This window comes from Hydra vulgaris, chromosome 04 (genome assembly GCF_038396675.1).
Source record: "Hydra vulgaris chromosome 04, alternate assembly HydraT2T_AEP".
In the NCBI taxonomy this organism is placed as follows: domain Eukaryota; kingdom Metazoa; phylum Cnidaria; class Hydrozoa; order Anthoathecata; family Hydridae; genus Hydra; species Hydra vulgaris.
In genome coordinates, this window is record NC_088923.1 from 45,813,606 (window position 1) to 45,837,167 (window position 23,562).

The window sequence follows — 23,562 nt, forward strand, 5'->3', positions numbered from 1 at the left end:
TAATGCATTATACAAAAAAAAAAAAATAATAATAATTACGTAAAAACCATTTACGAAAAGAAACTTGTGAAACAAATCATTTCGAAAGAATACTTGCGAAACAGTTCCTTACGGAAGGGTGTTTCGGAATGTGCGTTTCGGAATAGACTCGAAAGCATTCTGTTATACAAAAAAGTGTTATTACTTATTATTTAAATAAAATAATGTTCTTAAATGATTCTTCAATAGTTATATATATATATATATATATATATATATATATATATATATATATATATATATATATACATATATATATATATATAGTGACCTAGAAAGGTTAAGAAAGTTAGGATACAGGGAGGGGGGGCTGAAACAAAAATTAAGGGGGCCTAACGCTGCTAAAATTTAATTTAAAAAAACTGAAACTTTGAGTTAGTTTTGAGGGAAAAGGGCAACGCTCCCTCCGCAACATGCCTCTATGCCAGTGTTTATATATGTTTATATTTATCAAGTACCGACTTTGATTAACTTCCTATTCAGTTGTTTATTGCCTTTGGCTAAGCAGAATTGGAGGTTTACTATTTATATTCTCATATATAAAAACTTGGTAAAATATTTGGTTCTATTACAAATTTTAATTGAACTTTAAGTGTTGTTTGATCGTTGTCAATTCTTACTGAATCTTGCAATTAAATTATCTCTACCTCTCAAACTAGCTACAGCTCTGAATCTTTCAGTGCTTGTATAATCCTGGTGACTTTTATGTTAAAATTTTATCCAGGCGCAAAGACCCAGGGAAAAGTCGCATTGTACGTACCCGTTTTTTTGCTACAAAATCTCGCAACTAATTTTTTACTTCTTTCCGAAACAGCTAAAGCTGTAAAACTTTCAGCAGTTGCATAGTCCCAATAACGTTGGAATGTTGAAAATCAAAGCATTTTCCAGGGCCAATAGTACAAGCGACAACAAATGCCCTTCCCACCCTCCAACCCTGACTTTTTTTATTTATCAAGGAAAACATTTAAGAAAAAATCATTGAAAAGTATTATTATATAATTAAGTTTTATCATTCATCACTTAAATTAGGTCTTTCTTTGATTTTAACAAAGGAGTTGTTTCCCGATTTTGCAATTGCATTCGTATGTTAACGTTGTTCAAGTTATCTTCATTATTTAATTTTTATTCATTATATGACATTCTAAAAAGTATATTTTATGAAAGTCTTGATTCCTCTATAGAAGTTTAAAACTAAAACTTATCAATATCATATAAAAAATTAGTATTTTATTTACTTAGTTAATTATACGTATTTGATTCATAAAACGTAGTTAAATATATTTATTATGCCGCGTTTCGTTAGTTTTTTTCCGATAAGAACTGTTTCGCTAGTTGCGGTGCGAAAGAGTTTCGTTTCGAAAGAAATTTTGTTTTTTTATCATTATTTTAAAAAATAAAACCTCAAAATGTTCATATGTTGCAATACTGAAAATAAAATTTTATTATAAACATTTTGGTTAATAAAAATTTTACTTTTCACAATTATATCCGTTTGACCAACAAAATTTTTTATAGACTTCGAGACTTTCGAAAGAATTTTATTTTTCCGGAATTGTACGAAATATTCCGGTTAACAACTCTACTCTATACTCTATTAGCTATAAAAATTTGGAAGCATATCATCGAGTAATAAAAAAATTAAGAAAATAATAAAACTGGTTTAAAAGTATCTTCAGCTATATAATAGATTCTACCATGATCTATATAACAAATCATGTTTACCGTGATCTATAGATCATATTTGCCATATCTTAAATTCCTGTAAATGTAATCTTTTTATAAAATTTATTATATTTGTAATCTGTGCATTTTTCACAAGTATTACCAACTTTTTAAGACTAACCGTTTTTCACATTTTTCATCAACTTTTTAAGACTAACCGTTAAATAGAGTGAAATAGTGATAAATGAATAAAATAGATAATGGTAAATGAGAAAATGAGATGTTCGAAATGACACTTTATCAGCATCTTTACAGCCTGTGGTTATTTAGAATCTTAAGTTAGCAGCTGTTTACGGTCATTTGAAAAAAAGTAGGCAGTCGCTTTTCGTTAGTTATGTATAGAGTTGGCAGTCGTTTTTCGTCAGATATATATAGAGTTGGCAACTGCTTTTTTTCAAATCGCAAATTTTATACTTTGTAGCAACTTAAATTTTGCGGAATATATCAAAAAAATAAAAATTTCATGAATAAATCAAAGAAAAAAAAAATTCAAAGTCAATCAAAATTTACACTTTAAATAAAATTTACAGTTTAATAATTATCACATTCTTCTCCAACTTTTTTTTATTTCATAATGATACCCTTGATTACATGAATGAACTTAATACTCATCTCCTTCTCCAGCAGCTTCCTCATCTACCGAATCAACGCCAACCTCTTCATAATCTTTTTCCAATGCAGCCAAATCCTCGCGAGCTTCAGAGAACTCACCTTCTTCCATACCCTCACCGACATACCAATGAACAAAAGCACGCTTAGCATACATGAGATCAAACTTATGATCAAGTCGTGCCCATGCCTCAGCAATGGCAGTTGTGTTGCTTAACATACAAACAGCACGTTGAACTTTAGCAAGATCACCACCAGGTACAACTGTTGGAGGTTGATAGTTAATACCAACTTTGAATCCAGTTGGACACCAATCTACAAACTGAATTGTGCGTTTTGTTTTAATAACAGCAATAGCTGAATTTACATCTTTTGGGACAACATCACCACGATACAAAAGACAACATGCCATGTACTTTCCATGACGGGGGTCGCATTTTACCATTTGATTTGCAGGTTCAAAGCATGCGTTAGTTATTTCTGAAACAGTAAGTTGTTCATGGTATGCTTTTTCAGCAGAAATGACTGGCGAGTATGTAGCCAAAGGGAAATGGATACGAGGGTATGGCACCAAGTTAGTCTGAAACTCCGTTAAATCAACGTTTAAAGCCCCATCAAATCTTAAGGAAGCAGTAATAGACGATACAATTTGACCAATTAATCTGTTAAGGTTAGTATAGGTTGGTCTCTCAATATCTAAATTACGTCGGCAGATGTCATAGAGAGCTTCGTTGTCAACCATAAATGCACAATCAGAGTGTTCCAATGTAGTATGTGTGGTTAAAACCGAATTGTAGGGTTCAACTACAGCTGTAGACACTTGTGGTGCAGGATAAACTGCAAACTCTAATTTTGATTTTTTTCCATAATCAACTGAAAGTCGCTCCATAAGCAACGAAGTAAATCCTGATCCCGTTCCTCCTCCAAAGGAATGAAAGATCAAAAATCCTTGAAGACCGGTACATTGGTCAGCAAGTTTTCTAATTCGATCCAACACTTGGTCAATTAGTTCTTTACCAACAGTGTAATGGCCTCGTGCGTAATTATTAGCTGCGTCTTCTTTTCCTGTGACAAGCTGCTCTGGATGGAATAATTGGCGATATGTTCCGGTGCGTATTTCATCTAAATAAAAAAGTGCCTTTAATAAAATTTAATCCATCTACTGTAATAGTGTAAACATTTAGGCATCTGTATACATAAGAAAAAAGTTAAACTAATCTTTTGTTGCGCATTACTATAAAAAAAGGCTAAAACACAGTTACGTAATATAATCACGAAAATGTAATGAAACAGAGTAAATCTTTTTTGCTATTTTATGTCAATTGTAGTTGAGGGGTTTGAATTTCACACCTATAGTTAAAAAACAATTCATTAAACGTAGTTTACAATATTAGTAATTCACTAATTTATTTTGGCGTACGACCACATATATATCTGGATAATATTTAAAAAACGGCGGCCGAACGTTTGATTTTAAAGAATATTAGTTTATTAGAACATCAAATTATTTCGGTAATTTTATTTGCTTTCATTCTACTTTAAATTCACATTTGAAAAAGCGTCAAATCAGACAATTCAACAAAGTTTAAAAAATTTAGTTTAATTTTGAAAAATGATTTACGTAGTGCTTTTTTGCAAGCACCAATATACGATACTTAAGTAAATACGATACGATACAAAATAAGATACGATATTTAAGTCCACTGAACAGCAATTACTTTTAGTTTGTTTAGTGCAGCGGCTTTGGCTGGAAACTTTTAAACTTTGCGTAAAACTCATTTCAACATATCTCATTTCAACATACTTGTTGTAATGGCAGGTTTGGCGCTAATTCATCTACATTTAAAAAAGACGTTTCTAATTGAAATTCGAAGAGATGTAATAAAGTTGTTTGATTTCCAATTCGTGTTTTGGATTTTTTATGTTTATTAATAGTTTAAAAACTTCAAGTTAATTAAACATATAAAGTTTGTTTCGAACTTAAAAATAAATTTAAAACTTAATTTAAATTTAAAATTTCTAATAATATCTTTTAACTTCATAAAAAAGTTTCTTACCAACAACAGTTGGTTCTAAATCAACAAAGACTGCTCTCGGCACATGTTTACCACCACCAGTTTCACTAAAAAACGTATTAAAGGAATCATCGCCACCTCCAATACTTTTGTCACTTGGCATTTGGCCATCAGGTTGAATGCCGTGCTCTAAGCAATATAACTCCCAGCAAGCATTACCAATCTGACAACCAGCTTGACCAAGATGAATAGATATACATTCACGCTAAAAAATGTTTGATTAACAATATATAAATAAAGTTTGTATTAACAGATGCAAAGATCTTTAAAATATTCAGAATAGAAGTTACCATTTTGAATTTTATAGAAGTTTAGCAATTTATAAATAAATTGAAATTCGCTGAAAAATATCAGAGGTTAACTTAGCAAAGCAACGAGAGCTAGTTATCTCTAGAACGCCTCAAAGAGACTGAAAATGTAAAACCAAAAAAGTGTTTTAAGTCTTTAAAAACAAACACATTAATGTGATTGGAAGAAAGAAGAATAAAGTATAAACATTTAACCAATCAAATTATAGCTAGATTGTGATAATCTGCTCTCACTTTCGGAGTTTTTCACTCATCTTAAAAACTAAGTCTCAAACTATTATTATTCAACGACAGAGAAGAGTCATCCTTGGGAGCAGTTTACAAAATATATTTAAATATTAAATTCGAGTAAATAATACATTTACATAATAAATTCTTATAAATAATACATTTAAATATTAGATTCTTATAAATTAAACAGAACGTGCTAACTATTTTAAAAAGTGTGAATGTTTGTGCTTCTATGGAAATAAACTATTCAGCAAGCGTGCGATTATTTGCCACTAGCTTTTACCAGCAGTTTCGTTAATGAAAAACAAAATAATTTATTCATCTAGAAAAAGCTTATTCAACGTTTTTTCAATTAAAAAAAAAAACACGCAACAAATGAATAAAAAAGTTTTTTTTTTAAAAAAAAAAGAAGCTACTTATATGCGCTGTCATCATCCAGACTTCCAAATAATAAAGTCCTTTGAGTTTGAATTAAAATAGCTGAGAAAAAAAATTAAAAAAAATAAAAAATGTTTCGCAGATGCGAAACAGAAAAATGTAATTCAACTTGAAAAATCCACACCTTGTGCTTAATGTCTTTTGTTTAAGGAATAAATAAAAGATAGTTTTGACGTAAACCTTTAAATGTTATATATCTCTAAGTCGTCTACCCAAGCCGAGTGTGACCATAACAGTCAAAGAGTCTTATATTTGCAACTGTTTATTTAATTTTTTCAACCCTCTCTCGACTATTAAATTTCAAAAACACAATATATACAAGGTCAAGGTCACAGTATATACCAAGTTGAATTTTGACGAACTAAGTAGTTTCTCAACTCAAGTTTTGTTAAAATTTGTTTAAAAATTACTAATAAATACTTTAAAATTGTTTTTGTTAAAACATTTATTTATTTAAATCTTGTAACTTACATAAAGTAAACCTAAATACCATTAAATTAATATTTTATCAAAATAAAACTTGCTGCAACATTATATGTCATTTTAAGTTGTAATGAATATCATTTTCCATTTTTTTTTTCCATTTAATTTTTGGTCTATATATATATATATATATATATATATATATATATATATATATATATATATATATATATATATATATATATATATATATATATATATATATATATATATATATATATATATATATATATATATATATATATATATATATATATAGTATATATATATATATATATATATATATATATATATATATATATATATATATATATATATAGACTAAAAATTAAATTTTATATATATATATATTTTGTTTCTTTATAAAATTTATATAACATAATAAATATAACATAATAAATTTTTTTTTTTTTCTTTGAGATTTATTAAATTGTAAACTTTATTTTACTATTATTGTTATTATTATTCCTGTTCATATTTTACATTATTATTATTTATTAATTATTAATTTCATAAAATTGACACGACGTCATAACAATATTCATGATTAAGCAAGGTAAACTTAGCTGTTCGGAACTATCCGATATTATACGTGATTAAAATGAAACTATTCAAAGACATAAAAAGAATTGAATTATTATAATCGAGAAAAGAAACCGAAAATAGTTCAGCTATATTTTGGTCAAATCTTTATAACAAAAATAAATCTGCAGAAAAAGCTATTGTTGTAAACTCAATTACCAAAACTATATTATCTGAACAGGAAGAGAAAAAAGCGTGAAAAGAACATTATCGTTTTTGGAATTCCAGAATCAAAAAATTTAAATGAATTTGAAAAAAACAACGGCGACAAAAAAATAATTGACGAGATGGAAAATTGGTAAAGGCAATGAAAAATCTATTAAAATAATAAGATTAAAAAACAAAAAAAGACTCAAAAACTCCTCCGCCCATTATTGTAGTACTTCCTGAAAACAGCGAACGTAATAAAGTTTTACCTGCCGCTAGGGAATTACGCAAAAACATAAAATATACAAACGTCTTCATTAATCCAGATATGACACTCGCCAAAAGGCAAATCGATTCTCAACTTAGAAAAGAAAGAAATAAGAAAAACCAAATACTCCTTGAAAATGAACCAAACTCACCCTTTCGATGGTGCGTTAGGCGCAACGAAGTCATCAAACTTAATTTTAGTAAACAAAAAACATAAAAAAACTATAAAAAATTGGATTAATTTTCGAACCATTAAAAAAGTTACTGAAATTAAATCCGTCAAAGCTGTATACACAAATATCGACTCCTTCTTAAATAAACGCCATGAGCTGAAACAAATTGTAAACAATCTGAAACCCGAAATTATTTTTTTATACAGAAACTCTGCCTAAAAATAGAAAAATTGAAGTTAATGATCTCGAGTTTGCTATAGAAAATTACTTACTACATACAAATCACAACAATAGTTCTTGCCGAAGAGGTTTAGCAATATTTATACATAGAAAAACTAAAGTCATCTCTAATAAACCTACATATATTTCCATCTGAATCACTCAGTTGTGAAATTGCAACGAAAACTTCTAAGCTATTGTTAAGTTTATATTACAATCACCAAATAGTAACGATGAAAACACTAACTGCATAAATCAACACATTGCCAAACTTTCAAACAAATATCCAAACACTCTTATTATTGGAGATTTTAACTACCCAGATATCAGCTGGCAAAATCCAAAATAGCCTATTACAAATTCCTTTAAATCAATTAAATTTACTGAAAACTCATCTAGCACCCATTGGCAAAAGTCATCATCAACTACTCTACTTTACTGTATCGATTGAATCTATTATAAATATACAACAATACCATACAAAACATTTATACACAAAAGGGAACTATGACAAAATTAATGAAGACCTTACAAATATTAAACTCTGTCCAACATCCAACTCAGACCAACTATGGAATATCTTTTTCAATAAACTTAAAACTAGTATCAACAATAATATACCAAAATCTAACTTTAATAATATAAAACGCTCAAAATGGATTGACTTTCAAATAATCAATGAACTTAAATTTAAACGAGAGAAATATCGTCTATATATATTGAACAGAAATGAAGAAACATCCAATGAGTGCCGCATTTCACGAAATAAAACAAAAGCAGCGTGCAGAAAAGCAAGTATGGAATTTGAAAAAAAACTGGGGAGAGACATAGACCGAAATCCAAAAGCATTTTACTCGTATGTCAAATCAAAAAGAAAATAAAAGAAGCATTCCCTGACATCCAATACAATAATATTGTTGCAACTACTGATCTAGATAAAGCTCATCGATTCAATAGTTTTTTTGCTGATACTTTTTAAACAAAAAAATAACAGCAACACCACCATTTAACCTAACATATAAAAATGTAAACCCACTAACAAACAATATTGATCTAAGTCCAGAAAATATCGAAACTTACCTCAAAAGTCTAAACTCATCTAAATCACCAGGCTCTGATGCATTACACTCAATATTATTTAAGAAAACTTTCTTTCGAATGTCTAAACATCTATCTACTATTTTTAACAAAGTACTTGAGAGTGGATCAATACCCCAACAATGGAAAGACGCAACAATTACACCCACAATCAAAAAAGGAGACAGATCAAAAGCACTTAATTATAGACCTATCAGTATAACTTGTACTTTAATAAAAATCTTTGAAAAAATTATAAAAAAACCATACTATGACACACCTGATTAATAATAACTTATTAAGTCCTCACCAATATGGATTTCGTCAAGATCATTCCTGCTTAACGAACCTTTTAACTGTAACTAATTATTGGACATCATCACTTGATGATAATATTCCCACCGACAACATTTATCTCGATTTTGAAAAAGCCTTTGACAAAGTTCCACGTAAATTTCTTATTTCTAAACTTATAGCTTATGGTATAAATGGATCAATACTACATTGGATTAAATTTTTTTTGAAAAACCGTAGACAAAGAGTTGTTGTTAATGGTAATTATTCAAACTGGGTAACCGTTAAAAGGTTTCAGCTTTCAGCGTTAATTTTTATTATATTTGTTAACGATATCCCTAAAGTAATCAAATCAACTGCTGCTCTTTTTCCTGAAGATACCAAAATCTTCCGTTCTATTGAAAATACTCAATCTGCGCAAGAATTACAAAATGACATCGACGCTCTTGTTACATGGTCTCAAAAATGGGGAATGAAATTTAACATTGATAAATGTTCTGTAATGCACTTAGGAAACAATAACAAATCCCATACTTATAATATGCTTGATCCAGAAAAAAATATAAGAGTAAACATGAAAACCACAAATTGCAAACGAGATTTAGGTGTTCACATTGATTCGAACTTATTACTTTCCAAACACACAACTATTCAAGTCAACAAAGCCACACAAATAATAGGAATAATAAAAAGAACATTTACATCATATCCAGACTTATTATCCTTCAAAAAACTATTTTCAGCACTAGTCCACCCTCACCTAGAATACTGTTGATCAATCTGTTACCCTAGACTTCTCAAAGATAAACGGCAGATAGAAAATGCGTTAAGAAGAGCTTCGAAACGAATCAATGGATTATATGATCTACCGTATGAACAAAGATTGTTGGTTTTAAATATGACAACTGTAAAATACAGGCTACTTCGTGCAGTAATCAACGTCTAAAATCAACGTCTAAAAATAGTGCAAAAATAACAATAGTGACAGAAGTCTTTTTGAAATAGATAGCCAATTTATTACTCGTGGTCATATATATAAACTAAAAAAACAATCTTCGCGATTAAATTTACGTATGAACTTTTTTTCTCTAAGTATAATAAATAAATGGAACTCTCTTCCTAATGACATTGTATCAACGTTATCTCTAAAAACGTTTAAGCTGCATCTAGACAATCATCTAAAAAATGAATGGCTTCTCTACGACTAATCCACATTTTATTTTCTATTAGTTATACAAACTCTGTAATTGTCAAGTATTATATAACTAGGTTAATAGGCAGTTTATGCCTACATGCCTACACAATTTATTGTAAAACCTTAATAAAAAAAAAAAAAAAAAGAACCATTAAAAGTCAGCAAGGTTGTTAAAAAAATGAACGCGGAAACTCGAAGAAGGACTTATAACTAAGAACAGCTAAAATTAAACGCAATTGCTCGTTAGTAAAAGAACTAAATACTTGTCTGCGTTTTACCATTCATTCGCAATATAAAAGTTTAGAAATCATTCCATTGGACAGTGGGCCGGAATCAGTGTTAACTGGATAAAGTTGTAAACTAAACGTTGAATAATAATTCAGCAGCCGTATTCATTTCTCTCCGTTGAACCTTGCGATAAGCTATTGGCTGGTTAAAAGTAAAACGGCAGTTTTCAAACAAACTCGTATTCTTATGTCTCCGCTTGGTTAATGGCATTGAGTAAATTTAGATAGCGGAAGGCTGTTAACGCCAAAATGTAACCCTGCTATACCCTACAGGTAAAACTGCTATCGGTAGAATTTTCTATAATATTAAAAAAATACGAATGTATAAATTTTTTTTTTTTTTTTTTTTTTTTTTTTTTTTGTTCTTTACAATATTGTGATTCTATCTATATAACTGATACAAATTTACAATTTTTATAAAATATATGATGGTAGGAGAAAAAATAAAATCTCACAACTTTATAGAATACAAAGAATATAACTGCAGGGTATCATTATTATTAAAAGAACGCGGGAAACTTGCAGAAGACCAGATGGTCTTGTCATCAAGAAACCGCTTGTACTAATAATATTTTTTGTATTTTTGTTTTTACATGTTTCTAGTTTCACAAAATATAATGGTAGTTCATTTTATATTGGATTCACATATAATAAAATGTAAGATAAAAAATAATTGATAAATGCTAGATTTTGCACACATAAATATATGATTAGGCATAAATAAAATTATTTTTGATTTATATATTTTTTATATTAATATTTGTTATTGAAGTTTTTTGGGATTTTCGCTTCAACGTTAATTTTGGCTCTAGTTTCAGTATTAGTTTAGTGTAAGTTCATATAATTGTTTATATTTAAAACGAATTTTTTTAGTAAGATTTTCAAACAATTTTGGTTATCTAATTTTGTAATTATGGCATTTCTGGATATCAGTTTATTATAGAGATAGGGACCGCGATATGAAATTGTGAAACGCGATAGTTTTGTTTTTCTAAACGGTATATTAAAGTTTCCTACTTCTCGAGTGTCATATCTATTTCTATTGCTTTTAAAGAAATCATTTGAGAAATGTGATGGGACAAGCCCGAGTTTATATTTCAGCATAAACAATAAGTTTTGATAAATGTTTATTCTATAGACGTTTAGTGCATTAAGGAGTTTTAACAAAGGTTCAGCATGAGTGAATTTGTCTTTTTTATAGACAATTCTAACGGCATGTTTTTGACGTCGATAAAGTGATTTCAAATTGGATTTATTGGTACTTGCCCATGCTATATTACCATATGTATAATAGGTCTGTATAAATGAGAAATAAAGATGTTTTAGATTTTCTTGGGATAACATTGGTCTAGCTTTGTATAGCACGCCAATGTTTTTGGTTATTTTTGTATTTAAATAGTCAATGTGTGCTTTCCATGAAATATTTTCGTCAATTAGTAAACCTAGAAATTTTGTTATTGAGGTTCTTTCAATATTTTTGTTTTCTATTTTTAGCAATGGTAATATATTAGGTATTTTTTTTCTTTTTTGGTTGGGATGGAATAAAATGTAATTGGTTTTTTCTGTGTTTAAAGATAATTTATTAGATTTTAGCCAGATATTAAGTTTTTCAAGTTCGATATTCGTTGTTTCAAAGAGTTCTTCAATAGACTGAGATGAATAAAATAAATTAGTATCATCTGCAAACATTATTACATCAAGTTTGTTCAAGACTTTTGGAAGATCGTTAATGTATATTAAGAACAATAAGGGAGCTAGAATGGAACCTTGGGGAACGCCACATTTAATCTTAAGCAATTTTGAACAGATATTTTCATCAGTATTAACACATTGCTGTCTGTTTAACAAAAAAATTTTAAACCAGAGTAATGCAACATTTTTTACGCCATATTTTTCCAATTTTTTTAGCAGGATAGCATGATCAACAGTATCGAATGCTTTCGATAAATCTATAAAGATTCCTAAAACAAATTCTTTATTAACAAATGAGTAGTTGATGCTATTTACAAGATCTACGATTGCATGTTCGGTTGCATGTTGCTTTTGAAAGCCGAATTGTTTTGTATTTAAGATATTGTTGTTTGTTATATATTGGTATAATTTATTATAAATTATTCGTTCGAGGAGTTTTGAGAATACAGGAAGAATTGAGATTGGTCTATAATTGTTTAGTAAGTATGGTTCTCCAGTTTTATATATTGGTACAATTTTAGCAATTTTCAATTTCTCTGGAACGGTTCCTGTTGTAATTGAAGATTTAAATATTTCGAAGAGGGGTTTCTTTATTATCGGAAAGATACTCATTACAATATTGCTACAAATTTCATCAATTCCTGGTGCTTTGTTGATTTTTAAAGAGTTTTTTGCATTTTCGAGTTCTTCATAGCTTAATCCGTTGAAAGTTAGTTCGCTATTTAGATCAGTAAAATAATTTTCAAAGGAGTTATTTGCGGTTTGAATTTTAGACGCCATGTTAGGGCCAATATTTGCAAAGAAATTGTTGAATTGTTCGGCAATAGAGTTCTGATCGTTGTGTTCTATTTCATTTATAATAATTCTATCTGGTAAGCTGTTTGTTTTTATATACTTTTTTCCGATTATTTCTTTCATGATGTTCCATGTTTTTTTGGTATCTCCATTAGTTTTTTGAAGTAATTTAGAATAATAAACTTTTTTAGAATGTTTTCTGATTTTTTCGAAAAGATTTTTATATTGTTTATAAGTAGATAGGTTTTCTTCATTTCTGTTTTTCAAATATTTAACATATAGTCTTTGTTTAGTTTTTGAAGATTTTTTGATTCCGCTGGTGATCCATGGACAGCTCAAATGTTTTACTTTTATTTCTTTTTCTTTGATTGGAAAATGATTATTATAGTGTTTTAGAAAAATATCTGTGAAAGTATTATATGCAGAGTTTGTGTTCCCAAGGTTACATTCTTGATACACTTTAACCCAATCTACTGCCGATAGTGCGTCTTTAAAACATTTAATAGAATTTTTATTTATTTTTCTTTTATAAATTTTTTTTTTCGAGTTATTATTTATTTTTGTATCATGTTTTATTGTAAAGTAAACTGGAAAATGATCTGTTATATCAATTTTTATTATTCCTGCTTTTAAGGAGGTATCTAGAAATGAGTTTGTTAGTATGTTATCTATAGCAGAAATAGTATTCGAGGTTACCCGTGTGGGTTTATTAATAATTGGTAAAATACAATGTTGAAACATGTTATCAAAAAATAATTTAGTGATCGGACACTCTTTGTATTTTAAACAATCTATGTTTAAGTCCCCGATACAGAACAACTTTTTTTGCTCTTTATTGATTTTAAGAAAAATTTCTTCTAGATAATTAGAACATTTTTTAATATTACCTTCAGGTGGCTATGCATGTTTAAATACTATTTAAAGGTGGCTATGCATGTTTAAATACTATTTATCAGGTGGCTTAAATACTATTTATCATGTTTAAATACTATTTATCAGGTGGCTATGCATGTTTAAATACTATTTAAATACTATTTAAATATTATTTAAAGGCTATGCATGTTTAAATACATACGTATTTAAACATGCATAGCTGTCGCAAAAGGGGGAAGGGGTCACCGGATACTTTTTACCCGGGTGCAGGAACAGAAAGAGCGCACAATGACCAAACATTTTTTTAACTTTATTAAAACAGATTGATAATTATTAATTATACTATTAATCATCAAACAATACATATGAACTACTGAAGTCTAGTTAATAACGGGCTAATTGAGTAATCAAATAACTTTAATTTTAATATAAGGACCTTAACAAACAAAATCATTGATGCCTTAATAAAGCATTAATATTCAGAAGGGCTGCTTTGTTTCTAAAAAATATACAATATTTATAAACTGTGTTAATGTATTTAACAAAATAGTACTCAACGTGATTAAAGTACATTGCATAATTGATTCTAAGCTTTTATTTAAACTTGGTAAATATCATAAAAAAAACATTATAAGTTTTTAACATTCAAGTTTTATACTTAAATTTTTCTATTTGAAGTAATCTGAGTAAAAATTATTATTTTATTATAAATTACACAACTTTTAAATTTATATTGACCTCTCTTATTTTAATAAAAAAGTATCAAAAAAGTTTTTGATTGGTCATAGTTTCTTGACTGCGCACAAAACAAAAAATTGTTGAGTTTCAAAAAAAAGATTCTGGCTTTCAAGGCAGAAAAAATGCTGTAAATAGGACAAAGAATAAACTTACACTCGAAGATTGTGGTATACAAGTTACAAAAAATGAAGAAGGGACTAGATCAATAACTTTCAGATTGATTACTACAAATTCCTCTGAGACATTTATCTTAAACCTTTATTGAAGAGATCGCATGAATAGCAGTGGTGGTGGAGTCTGTATTTATGTAAATGACATAATTAATTCGTTTGAAATCAATAATGAAGCCTATAACAATAAAAATATTGAGCAGATATGGTGTACATTTAAAATGAGCAATGAATGCATATTATGTGGCTGTATTTATAGACCAGGAAGTGATGACTTAGTAAACTGTCAAACCGTTATCAATTCTATTTAAGAAAGTTACAAACATTTCTCAAGATCTAAAATATATTCTGAGGTTTTGATATATGGTGATTTCAATTTTCCATCCTTAAATGGTTTATGAAATTCTATTTATGAAAGTGTCTGCATTAGAGAAAAGAGAGTTTCTGGAATGCATTTAAAAATGTTATCAACTAAATGACACAAAGTTTACAAATATATTAGATTTTATTTACAGTCTCTCTTTTTCGCATATCTAGCTTGGTACATATGGATCCCTTTGGAAAAACGAAAAGAGGTTTTAAGTTTTAATAAAGTTTTAATAAAGATGTAAAATTATGCATTTTGGTTGTTATAATCCAAAGATAAAGTATACTTTAAAATATAATGCCACAGAAACAAAGATCATGCAACATGAACTAATAATAACGTCATTAGAAAGAGGCCTTGGTGTTTATGTTTGGGACAATATAAAATGGGAAAACCACATTGAAAAATGGTAAGTAAGGCAAATCAAAAATTGGGAATGTTAAAACACGCAATTCTTTATCTAGATGAAAACATCAGCGAAATTGTTATTTACGTCAATCGTTTGGCCACCCTTGGAATATGCTTTTCAAATATGGAACCCGTATTTTATTAAAGGTATAAACTTAATCAAAAAAATTCATCAAAAATCTACAAAAAATGGCTAGAAAAAAAAGGGATACAGTTACGAGCAAAGATGAGAGAAAATGGACTTAAAAAATTAAAAAAAAAAATCTTATAGAAGAAAAAACGGTAATTTTATCTAAATATACAAATTCATAAACAAACATAATACTATAAATTGGCTTCGTGAACCAGAAGTATTGGGTAGGTTAACTAGAGGACACAATCAAAGGTTGAGAAGGCACACTGCCACACTGTTCAGAATCAGTGATTGATTTTAAAAATTAACTTAAAAAATTTAGCGAAAAATAACTGTTAAAATCTAACATCTACAGTTGTTAGATTCTTTCTTGAGACTCTCAACAACACAGCTTGAATTATTATCATTATTATTTTTATTTTTTAAGCCTCTTTCAAGTAGAAAAATTTCGGCAACAAGAGTTAAAATTAGAAAAAATTTTTGGTAACTTTTAATTTATGAGGATTATTTTTAGAAGTTTTTGTGAAGTTTTGAAAAAAAAGATGATTATTTATCTCTTTATTTGAAATATTAGGAAATGCCAATGAATGAGCCATTTACTACCAACAATCCTGCTTTGTGGGCCGAAAATCTGTCAAGAGTGGAACGCGATGTTGTAGTTTTTAAAGGTCGTCGTTAAAGTCTTTTATCTTTTTCACAAAACTTATATAGTATGAAGGTACCTAGCTTAGTTTTCCTCGAAACATGTTGTAATGGTGAAAAGATAAATCGAGTTTGGCTCGTTTAGAGCGCCATTTCAAAATTGTTTCTTTGTTTTCCGTGCTCACTTTTCGGAAGCAAGCAAGCTTGCGAAACTGGTAATTATTTGCATCTTCTACGTTGGAATGGTGGTATCAATGGAAACTTGAGAAAGCTAGCGGACAAAGGAAAAAGTAATAAAAACAATCCTAATTATCGAGACTATTACATTAGGTTGAAAACAGCGTTAGAAAGTTTGACAAATCAGTGTGGAATTTATTCAAGTCTTAAAAAATCGATAAGAAATGAGGCACCCAAGTGTCGTGAAATTCTACGGTGCATAAAATAACAATTTTATGCACCGTTATGCATTATGCCACATTTTGAAAAACTAAAAAGTATATCTGTTAATAATTTATTTTATAAATCAATGAGCTCGAATTAAAGGTTGATATCTTTAAAAATATTTTAATTAAAAAAAATTGAAAAAAATTTTGAATAGAGCAAAATTGATCGTTAAATCTAAAAATTGCTTTAAAATGGATTAAAGTAGCCCCATGTTACGGTATTTGTTTTGCTTCTATTATCTCAGTCTTACAATAAAGATGAATTCGGATTGTATAGAGATGATGGTCTAGCAGTGTTTAATAACTTGGAATAAATTAAAAAAGACTTTGTGAAAATTTTAAAAAATAGTGATTCTCTTATATCCATCAGCTGTAGTTTTAAAATTGTCAATTATCTGGGCTTAACGTTAAATCTTAATAACAGTTCTTTCCAACCTTACAGCAAGCCTGGTAATTACATCAGTTATATAAATGCTGACTCTAATACCCTCCTAGCATATTAAAAAGTCTTCCTCAAACTATCGAACTAAGATTGTCAACCAATTCTTCTAACAAAAATATTTTTAAACAATCCATTCCTCCTTATCAAGATGCATCATTTAAATCAGATTTTATCTGCAATTCGCTTACCATTCAAATAAAAAACCGGTCTCATTCAAAATTTCAAGCGAAACATAATCTGGTACAACCCACCTTTTAGTAACAATGTTGCGACAAAAATAGGCAGTGAACAATCAGTGCTTGATAAAGAACATCGTTTATCAAGCCACCGTGTCGTCAAATAAACCTGACTACAAAGATTAAAGTATATATTGGCTTATGTGAAACTCCATTCGAATCTCGGTATGCTAATCACCTAAAATCTTTTAACATTAATAAACATATAAATGATGCCGAATCGTCTTAAAAAATTTGGGACGTAAAAGACAAAATGTTTACACCTTTAATTAAGTAGAAAATTGTGACACGTTGGAATCCTTATAATCCTTATATATCCTCGTCAAAAATTTGCAATCTTTGCTTATACAAAAAATTCCTTATTTTAATATATAAAGGTGAAAACTTGTTAAATAAACGAAATGAATTGATTTAAAAATGCAGGCACAAGAATAATTTTCTCTCAGCTTTTTTTGACACCGGTGATTAGCTAATTTTTTGTTTTTTCTTTGGTTGCCATCAACTATATCTTTTAGTGGCGTAAAGATCCCACTACAGAGTATTTTGTAATTATTAGCGGGTTTTTTTTTTGTTTTGATTTTGTATTCAATGGCTGATAATTACAGTATAGGCATGAAGCTTAAAGCACCATAGAAAAAGTTGTTTTTTCTTGGTTGAAATATATATATATATATATATATATATATATATATATATATATATATATATATATATATATATATATATATATATGTGTATATATATATATATATATATATATATATATATATATATATATATATATATATGTATATATATATATATATATATATATATGTATATATATATATATATATATATATATATATATATATATATATATATATATATATATATATGTACATATATATATATATATACATATATATATATATATATATATATATATATATATATATATATGTACATATATATATATATATACATATATATATATATATATATATATATATATATATATATATATATATATATATGTATATATATATATATATATATATATATATATATATATATATATGTATATATATACATATATATGTATATATATACATATATATGTATATATATATATATATATATATATATACGTATATATGTATATATAACATACGTTTTTGAAAGTAGACATCATATATGAGAGTATGTAAATTATTATTTTATAAACACTAATAAATACGAATTTTTTTCGATACTAAATTTATTTTATAAAAGAAATTTTTTGCTGGATTGTTGTGACTAACGTCTTCAGCTTAACAGTTTTTTGTTTGTTTTTGTTTATATCTTATTTTTAAAACGGCTGTTCTATTTTATACCAATGAGATGGTTTCATCTTTTTCTGACGTAAGTGCGCCAAAAATGGTGTCCAAAATTTTGTTGACACATATTGTCCCTCATCTAAATTGATACCATTTTGTTGAGGGGCACATTGGTTGTACTGTATTTCAAGTGCCTCACGAACTTTCATATCAAACTTTTTAGCATCGACTTATAGAGTTCTGCAACTGCCCCAGTTAATTTTTTTTGCCCAATGTTTCATATGTGTGGCTAATGCAGATCGTTCTGTTTTATTTCCTATTGTACTGACTATTGTATTGTATCTTTTAAGACAATACTTAATCAACAGCATCCAAAAATACAATATACTATCGAATTTGAAAATGATAAAAAAACACTAAATTTTATAAACATATGCATAATAAATAACAAAAATTGTAAATATAAATTTAAAATACACTGAAAAAATACAATTACTAACATTCAAGTTAAGGTAACATCAAACCATGACCCACAAATTTTAAATGAAATATTCAAGGGTTTCATACATTTAGTATTTAAGTATTTAATGTATGCAGTCAGAAACATATAGAAAATGAACTGAAGTTCCTTATTCAAGTATTTGTTGAAAATGGCTACAAAAAATCTCATAAAAATCATAAAAGAAATAAAACGAAAGAACAAAAAATCACTAGTGACTACAAAAAACATTGAAAAAATCACCAGTACGTATCCAACGATATCATTACCTAAGGTACCAATATAGTGTCCCAAATTACGTAAGATGTTTAGGAAAGCAGGATGTAAAACGGTCTTCAAATCAAACTTGAACCACGAGGCAATATTAACATCAATAAATAAATCTAAACTACAAATAAACAGCCACCCAGGAGTCTACCTTATTAAGCAACAAAAAGTATATAGGTGAAACAAAAATGCAAATAAAAACACATGCAACAATACAAAAACAGCACAATTCGCATTATAAAATAGAACGATTCGCATTAGCCACACGCATGAAACATTGTGCACAACAAATTAACTGGGGCAGTTGCAGAACTCTATAAGTCGATGCTAAAAAGTTTGATATGAAAGTTCGTAAGGCACTTGAAATACAGTACAACCAATGTGCCCCTCAACAAAATGGTATTAATTTAGATGAGGGACAATGTGTCCACAAAATTTTGGACACCATTTTTGGCGCACTTACGTCAGAAAAAGATGAAACCATCTCATTGATGTAAAATAGAACTGCCGTTTTAAAAATAAGATATAAACAAAAACAAACTTTTAAGCTGAAGACGCTGACCACAACAATCCAGCGAAAATTTATTTCATAAAATAAATTTAGTATCGAGAGAAATTCGTATTTATTGGTGTTTATAAAATAATAATATAACATACAAGTATATATAATATGTATATATATACATATTTATATATATATATGTATATATATTTATGTGTATGTATATATATATATAAATGTATGTATGTATATATATATGTATATAAATATATGTATGTATGTATGTATGTATGTATGTATGTATGTATGTATGTATGTATGTATGTATGTATATATATATATATATATATATATATATATATATATATATATATATATATATATATGTATATATATATACCGCATTTTTTCAAAATGCGGTACATCCATTTTTGTGGTATTGAGATAATTGAAGTTTTTTGCTGCACAATGGTGTCTCTTATATTTCAAAAACCATTTGTTGCCTAATTTATATACACATAAAGTATATAAGGATATGTTAATAATAAAAATCTAGATAAATAAAAAAATACTTATTTTTTTATTTAAAAATCGTATTTGCGTTCAAAGTGCTGTATATCCTATTACTGCTTATCAGCAAAATGCTGTATATCCATTTTATAAATATGAATATCCACCTAACAGATATTATGTAAAGGTAAATAACTTTAAAACACCTAATTATTTTTGTAAATTGAATAAAATGTGAAATATTATTTTCTAGTTTAAAAATTTAAATTTTAATTATAACTTTATCAACTATTTTCTCTTAAATATTAAAATAACAGGTATTATCTTTTACATTAAAAATTAAAAAAAATAGTTAGATATCGTTATCACTAGAGTGTTCAGTATCTTTTCTGGAATCTTTCAGTAGTTCTCATACAGTGTGTGTACTGTGCCATCTGCACCCACAGCATTTAGGAGACAAAAAACATCTTTTTTTTAAACATTTTTTACACAGTTTTTTGTTGCTGGGATGCTTGGTTTGAAAGTGTCCCATTTCTTACCTTTCTTAAGTAGACTATGTGAGGTTGGCTCAGAATGATAACTGCACTGTGCTATTTCCAGATGATTGGAATTGATAATCAATTTTTTTCCCTCGCTTATTTTAAATGTTTTTATTATTTTTGCAAACTTTTTTACTTCTGCTTTAAAGTCTAAAGCTGACCAATCCTGACCAAAAACAAACACTCTTCCATGTCGGCTGAGAATGTCTCTATAGATATCAGGTTCTAGAATCTGCTCATGTTTTTTGATATCCTGCTGAACACGACCAAACACTCTATCTGCTGGAAGGTAGGAGTGCCCTCGTTCTGGGAATGTATGAGTGATAAGAAGATTTCTAAAATGTTGCTTTCTCAAAGAAAGAAGCATTGACACCATGTTTATGTTTTTGTTTTGTCCATAGCAAGAATCAGAAAATAAACGAAGAACTGATGCATTTGAACACGAATCAAAAAGATATGCAATCAAAAAATGCTGTAACGCTGAACAAATCATATTGGAATCTTTACAATTTTCAAATTCCAACCAGATGAAAAAGTTAACATCATTTAAATGTTGAGTCTGGTTGCCTCTGTGTACAACAACGCCTAGTACATAAAGATAGAGTTGCCGAGAATAGTAGGCTTCTCCTATAGGCAGCTTTGGCAAAACCAGATTCTCCATCATATCAAAGAGAATGGTTATCTCATTTGGTCGTATATCATTGAGAAGGCTGTAAAACGTTTGTGCTTTTCTTCGATGGAGAATGTACAAAGCTGTTTTGGTCTGTTTTGAGGCGTTGCTGAGATTTACATCTTTTATTGCCAGTTTAAAGGCATGGCAAGTAGAGCATGTGTCTGTAGCATGATGACCAATGCCAAGAATAAAATTATACATAAAAATTACATAGTAAAAATGATATCCCACAATCAACTGATTTTGATCTTTATTTAGTTCTAGGTAAAGTTTATGCATTAGCATAATATTTAAGTCAGAAGGGAGATATTTTCGATGTGGAGAACCCTTTCGTCCATAGTGAGTAGTTCTACGAGTGAATGTCTAAACATGTTTTTTACAGCATCTCTCTTATTTGCACATGCCATTACCTTTCTGTTTCCACCTCGTTTTTCAAGTCTGGTTGTCCCATGATGGAACCAGTGATCCTTATCACTCTATCCGACTTTATTGCTAAAAAAGAAAAAGAAAATATATATTTTAAAAAAAAATGAAACCAATAATATTCTTTAAATCAGAAATATACTATTATAATAAGAAACAAATCTGAAAAGTAATAATGGTTGTTCATGAACTTGTATAAATATTTCTTATTTTTGTCTGGAGTCTGAAGCTTATTCTTATTTTTATATAAGAGAACTCTATCTTATAATGAAGTAGAAATAAGACTATTGTTGAATTTGATATTAATACTATTTTTACAAAATTGACTTCATGAATACAAATTATTTGTTTTTATTTTATTAATAATGTTATAGACGAATTCCAACAATTATACTTTTTAGAATCTGGCTATAAAACTGCCTGTAATTAAATGGTGGTTAGACTTTTTGATGGCATTATATTCTAAGCTGGTTAAATATCTATCATACAAAAGCAGTATAATTAATGGTGCACTTACACAACGCAGAACAAAATGAGGCCTGACAAACTTGTAGCTTAATTCCAAGACTTAAGAAGTACTTGATGGTGATACGTCTTAACTTTTTCCTGACATCATCTTTTACTCTGGCTCTTTTAACAGTTTCTACTTCAAGCATAGCCAAAATTGCTGAATCTTGTGATACTTTGTCTGAGTGCTGGTAAATTAGAATGAATCGGTTCTCTGGCGTTATTTCTCGTGCCTTAAAATCCAAATATGTTTAAAACTTACTTATTTATCTTCTTTTTATAGCATTCAATAACAATATTATTTTTATTTTTTCAAATTTCAAAAACTAATACAAAATTTGATAATTAAATTTGCTAGAAAAATTAAACGTTAAATTCATTTAATTTTAAATAAAACAATTTTTTCTTTTTAAAGAAGAGTATTCCTAACCTAACCTTACGTTTTGTACAACAAAAAAAAATGCATAATTAGTTTCCAAAGATAAACCAAATAAAAATAAGTATCGTTATGAAATAAATCCATAAAAAGAACATAAAATACAAAAATACTTTTTAACTTATTCATATAATAATATTGTGTTATTCATATAATAATATTTGAGTTTGAATAACATTATTTAATGATAAGGAAATAACCAATTAAAAAGACATTATTAATATGTCTTTTTAATTGGTTATTTCCTTATCATTTAATAATGTTATTCAAACTCACTTTTATGATTACACAATAAAGAAGGAATCTTTCCTCCACTAGAATAAAGAAATTGTTTGTTTTTTTCTCATTTCGAGCAACGTATCTTTCTTTTACGCGGATTAGGAGATAGGAGAACACTTTCATTTAAACCATCGTAGGCCGCCATTTTGCACAAGTTGATAACATAATTTGATATAATTAGCTGCGCTTGCGCAAAAGTAACTTATACTTGCCGTGGATTAGTCAAAAATAAGGTTTCTGTTTAAATATAGAGTTATACCTCGTTGAAAAAATATTCAGATACAAAAAGTGTTAGGTTCTTGTATACCAAAAAGTAACCATAAGTTTTCTCCTTTTTTTTAAATGGCGCTTACCGCATTTTGAAAATAAACTCTTCATATATATATTTATATTGTATATATACCAGTAGCGTAACGACAAAAAGAAGGCCTCCACGCAAAATCTTTATCCGGGCCCCTAAATTTCTTCTCTGCTCAAATTTCACTCTCTTCCTTTTTCTAGACAAAAATTATACATAAAAACAAAAACCTTATTTTTAAATACA

The 23,562-nt window shown here is 28.1% G+C and overlaps 2 protein-coding genes across 2 annotated transcripts; both read right to left on the reverse strand.

Moving 5' to 3' along the window:
- Window positions 1–2,256: 2,256 nt before the first annotated feature.
- Window positions 2,257–5,060, reverse strand: LOC100200835 (tubulin alpha-1 chain). The gene is made up of 3 exons (XM_065796443.1): window positions 4,736–5,060; window positions 4,428–4,650; window positions 2,257–3,492 (listed from the first exon to the last, which is right to left on the reverse strand). The coding sequence occupies exons 1-3, from the start codon at window positions 4,736–4,738 to the stop codon at window positions 2,363–2,365; spliced, it is 1,356 nt and encodes a 451-aa protein (XP_065652515.1). The 5' UTR covers window positions 4,739–5,060; the 3' UTR covers window positions 2,257–2,362.
- A 15,311-nt stretch (window positions 5,061–20,371) lies between these two features.
- LOC136079093 (uncharacterized) lies at window positions 20,372–23,167 on the reverse strand. The gene is made up of 3 exons (XM_065794814.1): window positions 23,016–23,167; window positions 22,314–22,536; window positions 20,372–21,865 (listed from the first exon to the last, which is right to left on the reverse strand). Exon 3 carries the CDS (start codon window positions 21,656–21,658, stop codon window positions 20,636–20,638), a length of 1,023 nt encoding a protein of 340 aa, XP_065650886.1. The 5' UTR covers window positions 21,659–21,865; window positions 22,314–22,536; window positions 23,016–23,167; the 3' UTR covers window positions 20,372–20,635.
- Between the last annotated feature and the right edge of the window lie 395 nt (window positions 23,168–23,562).

Excerpts from the sequence above, each read along its gene's own strand:
- LOC136079093 (XM_065794814.1), bottom strand. The coding sequence starts at position 21,658 with ATGCTAATGCATAAACTTTACCTAGAACTAAATAAAGATCAAAATCAG.
- LOC100200835 (XM_065796443.1), bottom strand. Across the intron at positions 3,493-4,427 it reads TTTAGAACCAACTGTTGTTG|ATGAAATACGCACCGGAACA; the intron begins GTAAGAAACTTT and ends TTTTTTATTTAG.